The sequence below is a fragment of the Balaenoptera physalus genome (assembly GCF_965194825.1).
Source record: "Balaenoptera physalus genome assembly, chromosome: 6".
Classification (NCBI taxonomy): domain Eukaryota; kingdom Metazoa; phylum Chordata; class Mammalia; order Artiodactyla; family Balaenopteridae; genus Balaenoptera; species Balaenoptera physalus.
The window spans coordinates 130,220,311-130,239,368 of NC_138885.1; the positions used below are offsets into that span (position 1 = coordinate 130,220,311).

General features: G+C 53.8%; 1 protein-coding gene across 4 annotated transcripts; it reads left to right on the top strand.

Annotated features, from left to right (window-relative positions):
• Positions 1-2,217: 2,217 nt before the first annotated feature.
• Positions 2,218-18,828, top strand: SPATA3 (spermatogenesis associated 3). Of its 4 annotated transcripts, none has more exons than XM_082466467.1 (5): positions 2,218-2,261; positions 5,706-6,509; positions 8,002-8,179; positions 10,235-10,378; positions 17,440-18,828. In XM_082466467.1, exons 2-4 carry the CDS (start codon positions 6,176-6,178, stop codon positions 10,338-10,340), a joined length of 618 nt encoding a protein of 205 aa, XP_082322593.1. In that variant the 5' UTR covers positions 2,218-2,261; positions 5,706-6,175; the 3' UTR covers positions 10,341-10,378; positions 17,440-18,828. The 4 variants fall into 4 exon arrangements, with proteins under 4 accessions (XP_082322593.1, XP_082322594.1, XP_082322596.1 ...); XM_082466468.1 differs by having other exon boundaries at positions 8,005-8,179; XM_082466470.1 differs by lacking the exon at positions 17,440-18,828 and adding an exon at positions 9,831-9,881 and having other exon boundaries at positions 10,235-10,322.
• The last annotated feature ends 230 nt before the right edge of the window (positions 18,829-19,058 follow it).

Consider the following 19,058-nt stretch of genomic DNA (forward strand, 5'->3'; position numbering starts at 1 on the left):
CCTGTGAGATAATAGAAAAAAAAAAAAAAAAAAAAAATATATATATATATATATATATATATATATAAGAACAGTAGGAGTATCTCTTGTTGAAATATTTGGTCTTTGACCCTGGTCCCTGGGACTGAGCTTCTAGATCCCTTGGAATTTCCTGGATGATAGGAGTGTCTTTTGTTCTAATGAGGCCACTCTGGGTGGGCTTGTGGATGGGAGCTGGTCACCAGAAAGACCAGCTATGATTAGAAGCTTGGAATATTCAGCCCCATCCCCCATTCTCCAGAGAGGGCAGATGGGCTGGAAATGGAGTTAATAACTGATTTTGCCTGCGTGAGGAGGCCTTCCCCAAACCCCAAACAGTACGGCGTTTGGAGAGTTTCCAGGTTGGTAAACACAAGTGCGGGGAGAGTGGTGCACCCGGAGAGGGCACGGAAGCTCCACACCCCTCCGTGCACACTTCGCCCCACACATCTCCTCCACTGGGTGTTCATCTGTATCCTTTATCATATCCCTCTGTCATAAACTGGTAAACTGTTCTCCTGAGCTCTGTGGGCCACTCAAGCAAACTCATCAAACCTGAGGAGGGGGTCATGGGAACCCCCTGTTTACAGCTGATCAGTCAGAAGCACAGGTAATAACCTGGACTTGGGATCAGCATGGGGGAAGCAGGTGGGCTGTCTTGTGGGACAGCACCCTTAACCTGTGAGACTTTACACTTTCTCCAGGTGGATAGTGTCAGAACTGAGTAAAATTGTAGAATACAGAATTTGGGGGGTGGGGCAGGAACCCACACATTTGGTGGCCAGGAGTGTCAGCGGTGAAGTGTTCTGTGTGAGATGTAAAGGAGAAACAGAGGCAGGAAAGACTGGGTTTCTCAAATGCATACCCAGAGAAGACTGGAACTGAGGGGACCCCCCCCCAAACATCTCCTGCAGCCCCATCAGTATATAACAGCTCAGGACTCTGGCTCCCAGATCACCCAGACAGCAGCCCGGCTGGGCCTGGGTAGGGCCTCCCTCCTAGGGTGCAGCCACCTAGAACCAGCCTCTCTGTTCCTCACTGCCTTTCAAACTTCCCAGGCACAGTGAGCATCCGGGCCCACTGCTTTTTAAATGCCCTGAGTGCCCAAAAATCCATTTTACTTGGAGGCTTGGGCATAACGATCCATCCCTGGGATAAAGGGATTTGTCCTTTTGACACCAAAGACACACAAAATGACAGCGAAACTAACCACTGCCAGCGTTACACTGGCACCCACAGCAACTTCCCTGTGTTGGAAGATTTCCAAGGAATAGGGGGCAGAGGCCCTTGGTCACGGCAGGAAGAGGTAGGGCGCAGGGGTATTGTGACATCCTCCAGGGAAGGGCAGCTTTTCCCTTGGCCATGGGAGGCCCGGGCCCAGAGGGGCAAGAGAGCCGGACCGGACATGGAACCCGGGGCCCAGCCCTCCAGGGCCCCAGGGGACGGGAAGGCCGAGCCGCAGCAACAGGCCCTCACCCAGACCATCGAGGGCCACGGCCAGGTAGTGCTGCTGGGCGAGCTCTGGAAGCAGGATGAGTGCTGTGTGACCCTGCAGAACATTCTGGAGCAGGGCCCGACCGATCAGCCCTCTCGGCCCTCATCCATCCGAGCCACGAGCGGCCACAGCAGCTCCAGCATCTGAGCCAGGCGGTGGTTCAAGCGCTCCCGGAGACAGCTCGTGGAGGTGCGCCGATTGCCCAGCCGCCAAGTCCAAGCGCTGCACGCAGAAGCAGCCCTGCGACCGGCGCAAGGCTGGGGACTCGCAAGAGCGCAAGTGCGAGGCGGCTCGGGCTGCGGCTCCGGCTCCGGCTGGGAACCCCGGCTCCGGGCTGGCGGAGGACGCGGCGTCGGACTGCCAAGACCCTAGGCAGCCGCCGGCGGCGCCCTCGCCCCGCGCGCGGCTGCTCCTGGCGTTGCGCCGCGCGTCCGCGCTGCGCTCTCAGCTGCCGCGGCTGCAGCTGCTCCTGCAGCAGGTGCGCGACCAGGACCGCCGCCCGCCCGCCGCGCTCGTCGGGATCGTCGTGCAGCCCCGGCGCGACGAGGCAGCCGAAGCGCGCCGCCGCATGGAGACCCTGCTCTGCAGCGCCTTCGCCCCGCACAGCGCCTCCGTGGAGGTGCACACGGCCGTGTTCTGCCCCAGCCGCCCCGAGGGCACCCTGGACCTCCAGCTCGCCGCCAGCGGAGCGCACAAGGGCGCGTCGCCGGGCTGCGTCCCCCTAGTGGATCGGGCGACCCAGACGATGGTGAGGGGCCCGAGGGCGGGGGCCGGGAACGCCAGGTTGCCACGGGCGTCCCCGGGTGGGAAACTTCTAATACAGAGGGAGTTCCCTGACCCTGCTGGTCCCAAGTAGTAGACAGACCCCCAGTGTCGCAGTCCCTCTCCTAGCGCCTCCACTTAACTCCGTTTTGGGTCAATATGAACTAGATTTCTCGCCCCAGGTGTCTCGCTGGGGTAATCTCCGGTCAAAAGTGTTCGAATTCACTTCATGTGTAGTTAAACCTCCCACCAATCCACCCGACTCCCTTCAGGCTTGCCCACTGCTCCCAGTCAAGCTTTTCTAAGGTCCAGATTCGGGAGTTTGTAGTTCCCGGCCCCACCCCCTCCTCTCCACGTCCACTGTTCCTTGCTTGGTTCCTTAGTCTTCTCCTCCAAGGAATCGCCACTACCATAAAAAGCATGCCTATGGTGAGCCAGGCACTGTTCTAAGGGCTTTTCACGACTAATCCTCACAACCCTCTAAGGAAGGCGCTGTGTTGGAGAAGCCCCGGTCCCCCGCGCGCCTCACCCCCAATGCAGGATTCTTCGCCACAGCCCTTGAGACCCTTCCCGTCAAGGAATCCAGGCCTGTGGCCCCAGCGGGTTAATCTGTGGGTCTGAGGGCCCTGGGCCACCGGCCAGCTCTTAAATGAGCACCAAGTGCCTCTGCTGCCCAGAGCCCTTGCAGGGGCAACAGTTGGGAAGAAGGAAGTGCTCTAGGCTCGGTAGTCCAAAGCCCGCTGCCTGGAGGCTCTGACACCCTTCTGCTGGTGACCAGAGCACGTTGTCTCCTCCGCCGATTAGCTGCCCTTCTGACACGTGGGGGTGAAGGGTCAGTTGCTGTCTGTGGTGCCATCCAGATCTAAGATGCTAGTTTCAGGACAAACGGTGACTGCTTGTTCTGGGTGCCCAGGATGCATCCAGAGGGCGAGAACTACCAGGGACCCTCTGGTCAGGCCCGCATCCTGACTACCTAGCTTTGCAGCCCTCTAGACTCATTCTTCTTGCTCTCCTAAATAGTCCATGAGGTCTTCCCATGGCTGGCTTTCCTGCTTCCGAAAGCCCCTTGCCTGGGGTCTGTTCCAACCATGATCCTCAGGCAAGTCCAGAAAATCCCGGTCCATCTTTGCAAACAAGCCGTTCGTGATGCAGCTCCAAGGTGCCTTGTCCCCCATCGGCCACACCCAGCCTGCCTTCAACTATCCCCCGTGTTCCTTGTCCTCCCACCGTCACCTTCAAGCAGCTCGCATTGAGCCCCTTCTCTGGACTTTGGCCCTAGAGAAGACGAGGATAGAAATCATTCTAACCCCACGTAGGATGTGATCTGGGGCCCAGGGAGGGAGAGATTGCTTCCAGTTGGGGATCTACAGAAAGGCTTTTTATGAGGAGATGGGTCCACTTGAGGTGAATCTTGATGATGGGAAGTGTTCTGACAGAGAGGGAGAGGGGCTTGATGGAGGGGAAAGGGCTTCCACAAATGCAGGAAAGTGAGGCGTGTTCACCAGACCTCTGGTGCTCACGGTCGGCTGGAGGTGGACACGGTAGCAGCAAGGTGGCCGATAAGCCTGGGACAGTGAACCGTGACTGTGTTATAGAGGTGTCAGACTTCCGGGCTTGAAATGTGTGCTCAAGCCAGAAGGCAGAGGGGAAAATATTTTAGCAAAAACTATCGCAGCGCCATTCTTCCTCATCCTTCTGGGACAACCTCTCACTCCACAAGTGCCGTCTCTCTGCTTCTTGGGATCACGCTTGCTATTTCCTCCACGGTCATGGAAAAACTCCCCACTCCTCCCGAAGCCTGACCCTCTGTGTTTCCTTCATCGCTCTCCCGGGGAACAGGGATTTGTTATCTGTGTCCTGTTTGGCTCCTTGGTGTGAAATGGAATGTTTCTTTCATTGCTACCAGGAAATCCTACCCATATATGTCTGCCCCTCTCTAATTCATTTAAACCAGTGGTGCTCAACCTGGGGCAATTTCTCTCTCTCTCTCTCTCTCACACACACACACACACACACACACACACACACACACAAGCACACAACATCCTGGGGACATTTAGCAATGTCAGTAGACATTTTGGGTTGTCGCAACTTGGGGGGAGGGGTAGTTCTACTGTCATCTAGTGGGCAGAGGCCAGGGATGCTACTAAACCAATTCCAGTGAAGGACGGCCTCACAAGAAAGAATTATCTGACCCAAAATATCAGTAGGGCTGAGGTTGAGAAACCCTGGTTTAAACCAGGTTGCGGCCCTCGGTCAAAAGCCCGTTGGTGCCTGAAAATCGAATTTTGCAGACATAAATGCCTTAGGAGTTCCTGACCTGTCTGCTAAATCTGGACAGTGTTCCTGACTGAGGTTTCCAGTCTCTCTGATTCTAAACTGAATCCCCCGCCGAGGGATCCATTGCTCTTGACTTCAGGGAATTACCACCTTCTTGTAGACTCACTTGTTCCGTGAACATCCACACGCCAAGGGTCAACCAAATTCAACCCACCTTCTCTGATCTGAGCTTCCTTTCATTCCTAATCCTTCATGCCTTTGTTTTCTTCAGTCCTATCAAGGGGTTTTAAAATTCATTAATTTTAAGGCTTGTATAATTATCTGACTCCCTATTGCCTTCTGGAGTCATGAAAAGAAAGAGCCCCGAATGGGACTTTAGCCTTGTCGGTGCCTCCAACCAGCTGTGTGACCCTGGGAAGGTAATTTAACTTCTCTGAACCTCAGTTTCTCTCCTGCAAAAAAGAGAATCATTAAGGTCTTTTCAGGCTCTAAAATCCTTAAAATACTTCCTATCCATTTTATATCTCACGTCAGGTCTGGCCTTAGGTGAAGGCTCCTCCTAGGTAGGTCTGCCCTAAACCGTGTGCTGGGGCAAGAGTATCAGGCCCCAGGTTCCAGGGGTTCAGTCGAAACCGCACCCACCTAGTGGTGCGTTAATGGTGGAGGCGGAGTCTCCTAATGTGAACACGTTCTATGTTGCAGTCAAAGTGTGAAGTTTAAGGTTATCTTTTTAAAATGCTATTTCCTCTTCTTTCCTACAATGAAAATCACATTGTTAACTTCGAGGAAGAGGCACAGTCCCCTAATTGGCAGGACAAGTTGGGACTTTGAGAGGTGGTCTGCCGTTGTCAGTGTAGTGAGTTTCAGAAGTTTAGTTTTCCAAACAGCTCTTATGTTTTTAGGGGAAATTCTTTTGCCAATTACGATGGTTCTTATCAAAGTTGGGGAACCCCCCCCCCAGCCCTTTCCCATAGCGGGGAGGGCCGGCTTTGGGAGAAGGGGGAAGCCGCTCTGTATAGGATAATCTTGGGCGGGGACAACTGACATAGCAGAAGACTGTGGGCCTTCCACGGACCCCCAAATCTTCAGTTACCTAAAACTCACAAAATGCATGGTGAAGTTGCTTGTTTGTCCGTTTGTTTGTTTTCAGGGGGTATGTGAAAACCAGTGACTGAGCGGGCCTCACAGCCAGGGTGTCTTAAAGGGGAACAGCGCACAGGGACCTAGGAACACACCAGCAAGCAGGTGCCTGAAGGAGGCGCTCGGGGGGCAGAATCGTGGGCGTCCAGGTTTCCACAGGCCCCGAGGCCAGCGTTCACCAGGTGCCCAGGTCCGTGAGGGGCACGGCAGCTGCCCTCCACCCATCCCCAGGAGCCGAGGAGGAGGGAGGACAAGCAGGGTGGTGTCGGCAGAGAAGACTGTCCCCAGCACCCTGCCGTGGGAGCCACCCTGGCTTTTGTGACCTCACAGGAGGGGTGTGGGTGACCGTTCCCTGTGGGCCCTGGGCTCAGAGGGATGCCAGAGCCTCCCCGCAGGGCAGGGGCACACGGCCCCTCGGGGAGGGAGCCAGGAGGTTAGGCAGCTCCATGTAGGCGCACGTTTAGGCGAGGAGGACCCGCCATGAAGAAGGGCAAGAGGCAGAAGTCAGAGGCCAGGCGCCAGCGCGCCAGCTCCGAATCCAGCCCTCAGCAGCAGAGCTCGGAGTCCAGTTCACAGCAGCCCATCTCCAGATCCAGCCCGCAGCCGCCCAGCCCCCGGCCCACCTTGCAGCCGTCCAGCCGGGGACCCACCCCGCAGCCAACCAGCTCTGGAGTCACCTCACAGCCCCGCAGTGAATCCACCGCCCCGCAGCCTGTGCCCCAGGCTCTCCCGGCTCCCGAACTCAGACGCTCGGCTCGGGGCGTCGTGTCTGCGGACACTGACACAAAAGCATCCCCTCGATCCAGGAAAACAGGTGGGCAGCCTGCGTGCTCGAGTGGTTCTAGCCTTCCTGCTGATGGAGTCCCAGGGCTGCCCCAGAGGCTGATACTTTTCTTATTGGGTAGTGATTCATGGTTAACGTGTGTTCTGGAACAGTGCGTGGGGAGTGCGAGGGCTTTGGGTTTTGTTTTTTTACCCAGGAGACCAGGATTCCTGGGTTTTGTCATTCCTCACCATACTGAGTCTCTCTGAAGACAGCCACGCAAACATATTAACATTCAGCGTGGCTCGGTGGTAATACTAGCTCATTGGGAGTCAGAAGTCCCACGTGGCTGCTAAAAAATAAACACCAAGGCTGCATTAGTAGAAGAATACAGTTAAGGACAAGGGAGGTGGTCATACCGCTTTACTCTGTCCTCATCGGGCCATTTGTGTGCCGTAAAAGATGCCCAGCGATCCAGTCCAAGGAAGATAGTCCAGGTTGGGGTGATGAGAAGGGTGGGGGGAGGCAAGAACATTCTGGTGTATGAGAGTCAGTTGAGGGAATTGGAGGATATGTCTGCCAGCTGGAAGATGTGAGTAGATTTGTTCCATGTTGTCCTCAGATGTCTGACTAGGGTCCCTGGATAGGGTTGCCAGATAAAATACAGGCCACCCGGTCAAATTTGAATCTCAGATAAACAACAAATAATTTTTTAGTATAATAAGTGTGTTATGAATATTGCACGGGCGTCCTGTATTTTTATTTGCTAAATCTGGCAACTTACCCTTGGAAAACACTGTAGAAGGCAGATTTCTGCTCAGTGTTAAAAAATATCCAACAGTTAGCTCTCTCTGAAAATGGAATGGCTGTCCAATGGAAAGCGGTCCCCCATCTTCTTGGGTAGCCAGAGTCCAAATGAGCATTGGAGTGTGTCAAGGGAACTCACACAGGCAAAACCAATTATTAACTCTCCAAGTTCCTCTGGGATCCACAGCCCAGGACAGCAATGGGAGGTGAGCTTGGGAAAGTATTTCAAAGACTGTCCACTGGAGTAGCAGTTGTCTTCTGGATGAATCCGAGAGCCCCAGAAAAATGGAACATGGCCGCTCCAGTTGCAGGAATCTCAGTGCCACTTCTCCTAGGATGGACAGTCACCTGCTGCCGTCCCTTCCTGTGAATTCCACGGAAAGAGCACAGAATTGAGTTAGAAATCCTGCGTTGAAACCCACTTCTTCAATCATCTTGCTATCAGAGCACATCTCATATTCTTTGAGCCTTGGTTTCCGTATCTGTAAGCTGAGAATAACCGTATTCCTTTTCACAGGGTTGTTCTGATGACTGAATGAGATGGATAGTGCCTTATAGAACACTGTACAGGTGTCAGCTGTTACATCGGTGTTCTTCGTATTATTCCCAGGTAGCACCAGTCTAGCAGACAGCTGGTTCCCCAGGCAGTCGGTCCTCTCTGCTCTGCACAAGCCGCTCCTGGTGTGGACACGTCCCGCGGGCAGTGGGCCCCTCACCTCTCTCCTTCTCCGTCCAGCAGGGCCTGTGACGCCAGCGGGCCCGCGCCCCTTCTGTTCCTGTTCCGCTTGCCCCGGCAGCTCTGCTTGCTGGTGCCGTCTGGGCCTGTGCCATAGCCGCATCTTCGATGTCCTTCTGCCCCGGGCCTGGCCAACCATGCCAGGGAGAAGATTCCCAAACTTCCTCACCTTCTACAGGTCCTGGAGCGCGTGGGGGGCTGGGCCCTCGGGGCACGCACCATATTAGCAGCCGTGTGTAACTTCTTCCTCTCGGGACTCCCAGGCCCAAAGGAAAGCCACGTCCTGGGGGTCGGCACCCGGGCCTTTCTGACCAGTCCAGACCCAGGTACCCCACTTGCACGGAGAGGTGACGACTTCCTTCCTTACCGGGCATGGCTTCTTTGGGGTTCATTTTTCTTCGCTCCATAGACAGCCTCCTTGCTCACAGCACGCTCCCCCGCAGTCCATCCTGAAGTCCCTGTCGCTCAGAAGCTTAGTGATTAACGCTCCCTCAGGCCACCACCTCCTTCCGCAGCCTGAGCCATAGCCCAACGCTTCCGGCTCCTGACCCACACATGAACGCCGCCTGGAATTTAGAGATATAAATATGGGTGTAAATCACATACCCCTTGGTGCCAGGAAGACCTCTATCCCCTTCAGTGGGTCTCGGGCTGTTCCTGGCAGCCCCACAGGGGTCTGTCCGTGACCCGGAGGCCCACACAACATCGCCTGCAGCATCTGCCCTTCTCTTCCTCTCCCACGAAGCCACCAGGTGGCCGCCGCTTCCTCTCGTGGGAAGACCCCTGTTGAGGGAACTGGACTGAAGATGTCCCTCACCTTTTCCGGTGGCGCAGGGCTACACGCAAGGGCTGGAGAGGCGCCTCCGCCTACCCCCAGCTCTGGGCCCCAGGGCAGCTCCACTTATACTCAGGTCTCACAAATGCCCACAGAAGAGGCCTTCCGCCTGGGCATCTCCCAGCCCAGAAGCTGAGCCCACCTGTCCTCCATCCCCATCCGGCTCCTCTTCCCAGCCCCTGCCCCACCAAACCCCCTCTCTTGTATGTTCGTGAAAAGCACCAACTCTCAGGCATATGAAGAGAGGCAAACAGATACCCAGGTGTGTTGGGAGAACATGCCAGAGCTAAAAATACCGTACTGCCTGGTAAGTCCCGCCAAGGAAGGGCCTGCCCCCCACTCACCATGATCAGCTGTCCTTCCACACACTTAGTGCTTCCGTCCATTTAGTGCCATGTGGTGCCATGGATTCATAAACCAGCAAGTAGGCAAACCTACTCTGCATAGGATACTAGGCACTGGGAGGGAACTTTACCCTTAAAAATTGTGCAGCCCACATGGTAAGCTAAGATATGTACACTTAGAAACTAAGGTGCAGGCCAGGAAGTGATACGTGTCCTATAGGAGATGTTCAAAGAGCTTCACTCCTGAGCTGGGGTCCAGGTAGACATTGTAGTAGCAGTTGTAACTGAGCTGAATCTAAAAGGATTTTAGGATCCTCTATGGCCTATTTTAAAGGGAGAGCGTTCCAGGCGGAGGAAAAGGCACAAGGCAAGGCTCAGAAATAGGAAAGTGTGGGGGAGGGGCAGAGTCCATTCTGGCCCGCATAAGACATGCAGTCCTACTTCTGCTCCAGTTTACGCCTGCTTCCGTAATCTTTACATTTCTCTGTGGAGTGTAATGTTGACTCTGGGCTTTAAGTACACATTCACATTAGATAAGAATCCCTGCTTTAGTAGGATTTTTGTCCAAATGGATATTGCATTTTGTGAAAGCCTTCCTCACAATTATTAGCATAATCATATACTTTCCTTTTCCACCACCTTTGTGGTAGGTGTAGTATGTGGTTTCCTCAGATGCCTCAGCCCCAGAATAGAGCTACATGGTAGGACTACTTCACGGGATGGTTGTGAAGCTTGAGGAGGACACTGGGTGTGAGGTGTTTAGCACAGGGCCTGGCACACGGCAGCCTTGACTACCTTTGTCACCTTCTCTCTGAGTGTCCAGGGGAGCTGGCATCCCAGGCCAGCCCATCCTCGGATCCTGGGGGGTCCTGTGGTAGAGCTGTATTGGGAGGGGTGCAGGGAGTTGTGTTCCCTTGAGAGGAGGAGCCATAGGGGAAGATGGACATTCCTGTGATCCTGAGGGGACCCCACAATTTCCACTTTCCCCTGCATATAGACAGGCACTAAATCCCAGCTGCCCCCCAACCTGTGGGCTTTCTGCTTTGCTTTGCAGAAGACCTGCAAGTAAACATTCCACTCATCGTAATTCGCGTGCTCCGAGCCCTCGGGACTGTTGCTGTGGCTCTGGGAGCCCTGGGAGCTGCCTACTACATCACTGAATCCTTGTGAACAAGTCCCCAGGCCTGCGGTCCAGCAGGTACGTGGACCCCCTTCGTGCCCACAGCCCTTTGCAGAGTGGTCCTCAAGCCCACTCACTCACCATCCCTGCAGCGCAGGGCTGATGGAATGTCTGTCTCTTCTCTGAATGGAGGAGGTCTCTAGGGGTGGACGAAGCCCCCAGCCTCTCAGGGGAAGCTTGAGGACTGAGTGACTTGTTTCTGGCCTCAGGGTCCACTGGCACTTCTCTCTCAGGCAGCCCTGGACACTCGTGGACAATGCTAGACCCATTGCTGGGATCTTCAAAACAGAGTTTCCCACCTCTCCTCTGGCCTGGGGTTGGTTCCCGTAGTCGTGGACACCAGATAGGAGGAGATGGGAGAGGCGGGGGCAGAGGGTCCTGCACGTCTCAGAGCCTTTCCTCCCAACTTTCTCCCTGCCTGTCCCACCATTTCCAGCCCTACCTATCCTTTGTGAACTTCATGTTCCGTGGAGCCTTTCTCCCATCTTTGTTATTACTGTTTTCTCCAGCCTATTCCATCCCATACTGCGGATGATTTTTATGTACATATGTGTCCTGTCTCCACGCTGCATTGCAAGATCCTTGAGCGCAGGGAGCATGCCTTCCACAACATCTTCAATCCTCCCCTGTCTCCCTAGAAGCAGAGCCTGAGACAGGGATTTGTGTGCACAGGATTTAGTGAAGGAAAAACAGTGAGGGAGGCAAGAGAGGGAGGGGAAGGAGTGGAGCAAGGACAAGGCCTCAGCTGAAGTCCACTTAGCCCCGTCCTGGGGAGCTCTGGAGGGTGAATTACACCCAGCGTTGGTCTCACCGTGAGACAAGAGGGTTGGCCTTTCATGCCCGTCTGTGAGTCAGTCATTGGCTACAGGGTGAGGTGGGGAGTACGTGTCTTTGTGAAAAAGTGGCTCCCGTTTGGCTGAGGACAAGTCCCTGAGGAAGGAAGCAGCTCTGAGCCTTTAACCAACATTCATAATCACAGGAGCTGGGCGATGGATGTGCCAGCCCAGAGAGGGGATCTGGGCGGGTACCAATTGTCCCCATTGTCAAGTCCACACGCGGTGAACGCCTAACAAGTGGTGATGGGGGTGGGACAGGGGGTAATGGGAGCATTTCAACCCACCCCAGGCCTCCAGCAGCCACAGCAGGGCGTGTGGTGGGAATAGAGGCTCAAGGTACCTCAGAAGCCCAGCCCGGAAAATAAACTCCAGTAAGAGCTCACCATCTCCTCAAGGGCTCTGCTGCCTGATCCTGGGACGTTCATGAAAGAGCAGAGAAGCACCTTAAGCTTCACAAAATTCCACAGCAGTTGAAATCCTCAGTTTCCTCATCTGTACATAGGGAAGATCATAGCGCCTTCCTCTTGAGATCGTTGGGAGTATGAGACGAGTACGAGACAAGGTGCTTGGAGGGCAGAGAGCTGGCCAGCTTGGGGAGTCTTGTTACTGTTATCGTCATGGAGGTGGTGGTCGCTGGAAAAACGCTGGCTTTGGAGTTAGAGCCGTAGGTTCTAGCCTTGACTCTGCTGCCTGGTCGCTGGGTGTTCGGGGCCACATTACTTGACTTCTGTGAGAGTCAGTAACATCTCTAAAATGGGGAGAATAACAGCTACCTCCAAGGGCAATGGTTGTGAGGATCAAGTGAGGGGATGCGCAGCCCTGCAGGGCCTGGTCACGGGTTGGGTAGATGGTGGCGACTGGCGGTGTGAAGATGGCGCCCAAGCTCAAGCGTTTTGTCTTAGAGTCTCCTTCCCGCAGAGCCCACTGGTGTGAGCTCGGGTTCCGGAGGCAGGAAGCCTTGGGATCAGATCCCCCTTCAACACCCAGTATCTCTGGGGCCTGGGCAACTCCCTTAACTCCTGATGCCTCATTTTGTTGTTAAATGGAGATAATAATGCTACAGCTCTCACTTGGGGTGGGGGGGAACTGGGTAAAAAAAATGCATGTGAAACACTTAGCATAGGGCCTGGCACAGAACAGGCCCTCAACATAGCAGCGACATCACCATCATCATTTTTTAACTCAGTATTCCCCAAACTTTATTGACCTTTGACATCTGGAATATGATTTTTTTAATATATGTTTTGAAGTATTATTAACCTACAATACTGTGTGTTATGGTGCACAACATAGTGATTCGCTATTTCTATACATTACAAAATGATCCCCACAAACACTAGTTTTATTAAAACCTAAAATCATTAATGTTAGTAGATGGGAAAATAGTAAACTAGAAGTCAAAATATAGTCAAGCTATGTTTTGGGATCGATCACTTATTTTCTTTAAATTAGCTTCCTTTTTAACTTAAATGCATTTATTTTCAAACTGGCCATAAATGGAAAATCCTATCCTTTGCCATAAAAAAGACTCACAGTAAATATAAATACCATAAAAACGAAATGTCATGGAATTCTGGCTGATAGGGTGCCTGAAAAAGTCTCAGCTTTGACGTCAGTGCCCTGTGTGTTCAAAGATACTTGACAAGTGTTGGATGTTAACACTGGCCAGCTCCACGCTAAGACCCTCCTTAACCGGAGGGTTGAAAGATAACGGGAATGGGCCGTGATTCCACATTGTTGAACTCCGTGTCCAGTGCCACCCGAAGTGTCTCAGTGTCCACGAGGGGGGGTGCGTGTCTCACCCACACTGTAGTTCACACAGTCCTGAGCCCTGGGGGGTGGGAGGAGACAGTGGAGGAGGAGGAGGGGAAGTGAAGGAGGCAGGGGGTGGGTGGGAGGAGTGGAATGGAATCCTGCCCTGGGCCTGGAGTAGGTCATTTCCCCAGGAATAACCGAGAGTCTGCAAAGTTACAGAGGCTCCCCAGAGACTGAATCCAGTCTTCACTCCATCCCCCAAAGCTGCGTGTGTGTTGCCAGCAGTTGCGGGGGGGCTTGTTTTGGGGCCCTGGCATCACTGACATCACTTACAAACCACGCAGCGTGCAGACTTCACGCAGCTCTGCCTCTTCTGCTCTGAGGGATGGCTCCTCTGTCTCCCTAGGGCAGGCCCCTTTCCTGATGCAGGGTTAGGATAGGCGGGTCCTCCCGGGGACAGACCCTCTCTCTTCTGTCCCATGGCACCTTGTTTCCCTGGAGAAGAGGGAGACTATGCCAGCACCCCTGCCCCGTGCAGTGGCCTGAAACAGGGTCCTTCCCAAGCCCCAGAGCCCGTGCCTGGTGATTCTGATGAGGTGGCTTTTCCTCATGTGACCATCTGCTTTTGTCAAATCGCTCTTCTGGAGACTGTTTTGGAACCAGCATTGGGATCAATGCTAATTGGCATCCGGGTGCTTAAGATGTGCAGGGCCCCACTTCTTCCAGACGTGCCAAGGCCAGGCTGCGGTGTCACCTCCCATGTCATTCAGTGGATGCTGTGGGCCTGAGGGTCTGATGAAGACACCACCAGCAGGGGTCAGGGAAGCATCTTCTGGAAGCCCAGAAGTTTTAGCCGCCGTTCCTAGACACTGGTCGCCATGGTATTTCCCACCCCGACTCCCCAGGGTCCCCCACATACCCCCCTGGGTAGCTATGTAAGTGGGTCACCTCAGCTGTCACGTATCAGTACTAATCGTGTGCCCAGCACCACACTAGGTGCTCTGAGACGTGACGACACAGTGGTGAGTGGATGGCCAAGTCCATCAACACACCCAGGCTAGGCTTAAGGCTTTGAGGTCTAGTAAAGTCTGTGGATCTAAGCCAGCCAAGGCTCCCAGGCAAAGGGAGCAGAGGTGATAACTCAGATGTAGACATCTGACATCCAAGCCAGAAGGCGGCAGAGTCCAGATGGGAGAGAGAGTTTGGTAATTAAATAATGCATTCATTCATTAAATATTTCTTGGGCACCTACCTTGTACCAGGACAGGAAGCAGCCCTTCCCTGGGAGCCTACATTCTAGTGGACACAGACAAGTCAGTGAATGAACAGGATCACTTGATTTGGTGGTAAATTTTATCAAGGAAATAAAAATATAAAGTTGATCTGATAAAGGGCAGAGAGGGGTTGGGTGACCAGGAGGGGCCGCTGCTGGAGCCAGGCTGGTCTGCAAAGGCCTCTCTGAACTGAGGCACATGTGGCAGAAGGAGCCAGACTGTGCAAATCTGGGGGGAAAGTGTTCTGTGCAGCAGGAACAGCAAACCCAGTAGCCCCGAGGCAGGAAGGACTCTTAACATGTTTGGGGGCCATCCTGGTGCCAGTATGGCTAGAGTTGGGGGGTCAGGATGCCACTTTTGGGGAGACCAAGGTCAGGCAGGCTCTTGGAACTTTGTATTCTAGAGGTGGTGGGCAGCCCCTGAAGCAAGGCAATAGCAAATGCTTACACAGGTACACTTCTGGGTGTTTTACGTATATAAACTCATTCATCCTCCCCTCAGAGGGGAGTATCTCAAGCTGCTGGTTTAGATTTCAAAACAATCACAGTGCCTGTTGGGTAGAAAATGGGAAGGGGCAGAGGGGTGGGGAATGACCAGGTAGGACTCACTCGCACTGGTCCAGGCAGGCGAAGACGGTGCTTGGACCAGGGTGATGGCTGTGGAGGGGAACGTGAACAGCTATACTATGGGGGTTGAGCCAGCAAGTCTGGCTGAGAGATTGGATGAAATAATGAGGAAAAGAGAAGCCTCAAGGATGACTCCAAGTTTGGGGTGGCATCGCCAGAGGATCAACGTGCAAGAGGGGATAAAAATCAAGAGTTCCGTTTTGATGTTAATTTTGAGATGTTGGACAACCAAGTGGAGATGTCAGGTAGGCAGAGGCATAGAGGGAGCTCACAGGAAAGGCTGGGTCTTAGCTGTAAACAGAAGAGTCATTAGCAATAGCTGACATAGGGAGAGAGCATGGATAGAGCAGAGGGCCAGGAGTCAAGCCAACGCTGAGAAGTCTGATAGTAAAGGAAGGTGTCTGCAGAGAAGACACCTGCTCTGGGTCTTCTCTGGGTGTAGGTGAGCACATGGGATCCCAGGAGGTTTCCAGAGGTAAGGAGAACAGGTAGGCTCAGGTCAAAAAGTGTCCACAGGTAGGGAAAGGCAACAGAGGTGTATCTCAGTGGGAGGCGCTGGTGAGCTGTGACCTCTGACCAGAAGGATCCAGCGGCTCCTTTCTGCTTGTTCTCCTGTTCCCTGCCGAGCGTGGACAGACAGGCCTGTGTTTCCCCATCTGGCGCCAGGACCCATCCCCATTTGTACAGCAAACAGAGGGAGGACCCTGAGCCAGCACCCAGGTTCAGGTCTCATGGCCTCTTGACTGGATGGGCCAACCCTGGTGCTCACTGAGGTCCCCCTTCCCAGGCATCCTGTAAGCTCAGCCACCGCTCTCTATGCAGACCCTTTCAAGTGCAAAAGGTTTTCACTGCTTCAAGAGAAAAATTCCTTAGCTTGACAGTTGAATGAAACTCACCTACCTCCCACGGTTAAGGTGCTTCCCAGTAAACACTGGGAGGGGTTCTACCAATGGCATTGCTCTGATGTCTCTCTTTTTAATTCAGTTGTCAAATGAAAGGGTGAATTGGTAGGTTTCCAAATGCCACAAGGCATTTTAAGACTTGATTTACAAGTGGATTATGAGTTAGATTACTTGGTGCTGCAAATTTCAGCGAACCTAATTCAAAATTATAATAGGGAGATTATCTCACATAACAAAACAGTCAGGAAGTGTCAGGGCTGGTGAACTCAACAGTGTCATCAGAGACCTGGGGACTTGTCCACCTTCAGGCTCTGACACCCTCAGCGGAGGGCGCACTAGTTCCCCTCCTGGGCAGATGGCTGGAGGAGCCCCAGAATTATATCCTCATACCCTGACAACCAGAAGCAGGGAAGAGGCCACCTCCTTCTTGTGTCTCTTCTTGAGTTAAGAAACTCTTCCCAGGATCCCCCTCCCCTGGTATACTTGCCCCCTCATTGGGGTGACATGCCTCTGAATTGGATCTCATGCTCCTTCTTCTTTTTTTTTTTAATATTTATTTACTTATTTTCCTGCGCCGGGTCTTAGTTGTGGCACGCAGGATCTTTAGTTGTGGCGTGTGGGAACTTAGCTGTGGCGTGCATGCGGGATCTAGTTCCCTGACCAGGGACCGAACCCGGGCCCCCTTCACTGGGAGCATGGAGTCTTAACCGCTGGACCACCAGGGACATCCCTCATGCCCCTTCTTAAGCAAATTAATAGCATGGGGGGGGTGAATTTTCATGACTGGATTAGACCAATCTAGATCTACTCCCACACCCTGCCCCTACGGACAAGGGTGGACAAAGGAGGGGAGCATCAAACCAAACGGGGCCCCCGCCAGGAAGGCAGGTGTGCGAGTGGATTTGGGGGGAGCAGCCAGCAGCACCCGCTACAACAGGCAAGCGTGTTTTAAGAAGGTGCTATGGCAGCCAGTGCAGGACGAACTTCAAAGCAGACCTGTTGGCCTGGGACCTCTCTGGCTTTAGCCCCTGAAAGCCACCCTGAGGGTGTTGTGCGTCAGCGAGCATGCACGTGTTGGTGGTAGGGGGAGGGATGAGTTCGTAGACTCTCAGTTCTTAGACCGGCTGGGAGGGAAACAAGCAGTTTGGTGTCCTTCTCAGTCCAGAGCGTGAAGAACCATCTGATGACACTGGCAAAGCCTCCTCTCCAGGGAATCATGTTTCTAGAATTTTCTTTCCAAAAGCTTGGTGAGCCTCTCTCTCTGCATCCCACCAATGAATGATGCAGCACTAAAATCAAGGGGCTGCTTCCCCTCTCCTTTTGGGCACTGAATGTAGTGAAACTCACCACCATGGCCTGGCGTTTGGGAAGCCAGGCTCCGTCTTAGCTGCCGGGATCCCTGGGGGAAGGGAGAGGAAACAGAAGGCACCCAGCTCATGGCAGGCACTTTGCAAAAGCTTGTTACAGCCTGAAGGGAAAAAACAAAGTCTCCGAGAGGCCAAGTTCGGGCAAAAGGAAGAGTGGACGTGATGAATGGAAGAAATTTGAATCCTAAATTTATTTTCCCACAGGAGGATCTTAGCTGTTAAACCCTCACCCTGAGGCTATAAAACTGGAAAGCCACCAGAATTCTGAGGTCATAGAGTATTGTCTAAGCTCATGGCTCTGTCCTTATTTTTCTTACAGATCCAGTTTTCCATCAAGGATCTCTCTTGTCACCAAAATAGAACAAAACAGAACAAAACAAAAAAGGATTCTGTTTCTTTAGCGTATTCTACCCGGAGACACAGAGGTTGGCCTTGGCACATGGGTAGGGAGGTAAACTTGGGGGTGACTCTGTGAGCCCCAGGTAAACCAGGGTGGGACCCTGCTGTTCCTGTTGGCGGCCACACACCCAAGGGGGGCAACTTCCTCTGCACACACTCACAGAACAATTTCAGATCCTCCCACTCTAAATGCAGACATCAGACAACTTAATTCAATACCTAACATAACTGCTCAACTGCACTTACATCCGGTGGTAATCCCAGTTAGTGGGAGCAGGAGGAATGTGCCTGTGCCGGGCTTGCAGCCTTGTGGTCTGTCAGGTGACTTAGCTGCACCCAGCCATTGCCTGGTGGGTTTGGACATCTAGCTTCTGAGCGGCCGAGGCAGAGGTCTTACTTCAAGGTGACCCCAGGAAACACCAGTAGACGTGAAACAGAAAAGGGGGGACCGCGAAGACAGGTGCAGTGGCCACTGGGGGCAGATGAAGCTGAATCCTGCTGGGGCAGCACTGGGAAACAGAACATCAGAGTAATCTCACCCAAGGAGGGGAAGCTGGGCGTTTATATACCCATCGGTTAAGGGCTGCTGGGAGGGAGGTGGTTAATTTCCCCCGCACTTTTGTCCCCTGGGGAGTGCAGAGGGTGGAGGTTGGGAGCTGAGAATTCACTGAAGCAGTTACACAAGAGGATAGGAGGGGGCAGGTAGTAGGGGGGTGAGGACAGCCCTGAACTCAAGTGAGTGAGTGCACAGAGCACCTGGGTGACCCGCTTGCCTCTAAGAGGGGGCCAGGCTCGGAGCAAGTGGGATTGGGCGGGGGAGGGGGGGGAGGCCAGGCAGGTTACCCGGAATCCCGGAGCCCACCCTCCACCTCCCAATCCCAGGATGTCCCTTCCTGAACAGATGCTGGGAGATTGGGAGAGGGTACCCTGGACTGACAGGATCCTTCTCTGGGAAGCCAGCCTCGGGAAGAGTACTGCTGACTTCCAGGGTGGGGTGTGGCCATGTTGAGGTCCGTCCTGCAGATCAGGTTGAGAGGGACCCGCAGGCACGGCGGAGGGGACCGGGGACCCCGGGGCTGCTGCCTCTGGTCAACACAGCTCCTCTGACTGAAGATATTTAGCTCCCTTTTCTGGCGTATTACTTAGGCCCCCGTTTGTTGTAAATGTCAGACAATCTAACCCAAAGTGGCCTGAGCAAAACGAGCGTGTATTAACTCCTGTAAAAGTCAAGAGCGTTCCAGTCCAGACGTGGTTTGTTCCAGTGGTGCCGGCTGCGCCCCCAGAGCCCATTTCTCTGCATCTGCTTTGCCGTGTCAGTTCCATGCTCAGGAAAGCTCTTCCCACAACGTGGCCAGCAAGGTGGCCAGGTGGCTGCTCCAGCAACAGCCCCCCGGCCCCCCAGCCTCCGAAGTCAAGTCTGGCAGAGAAGGCCTCTGATGGGGCTCTGATTAAGTCCTGTGTCCCTCCTGGAACCTGTGCTCTGCCCAGGGGAATGCAGTGCTCTGATTGGCCAGCCTAGGCCTACACAACCATCTTTGG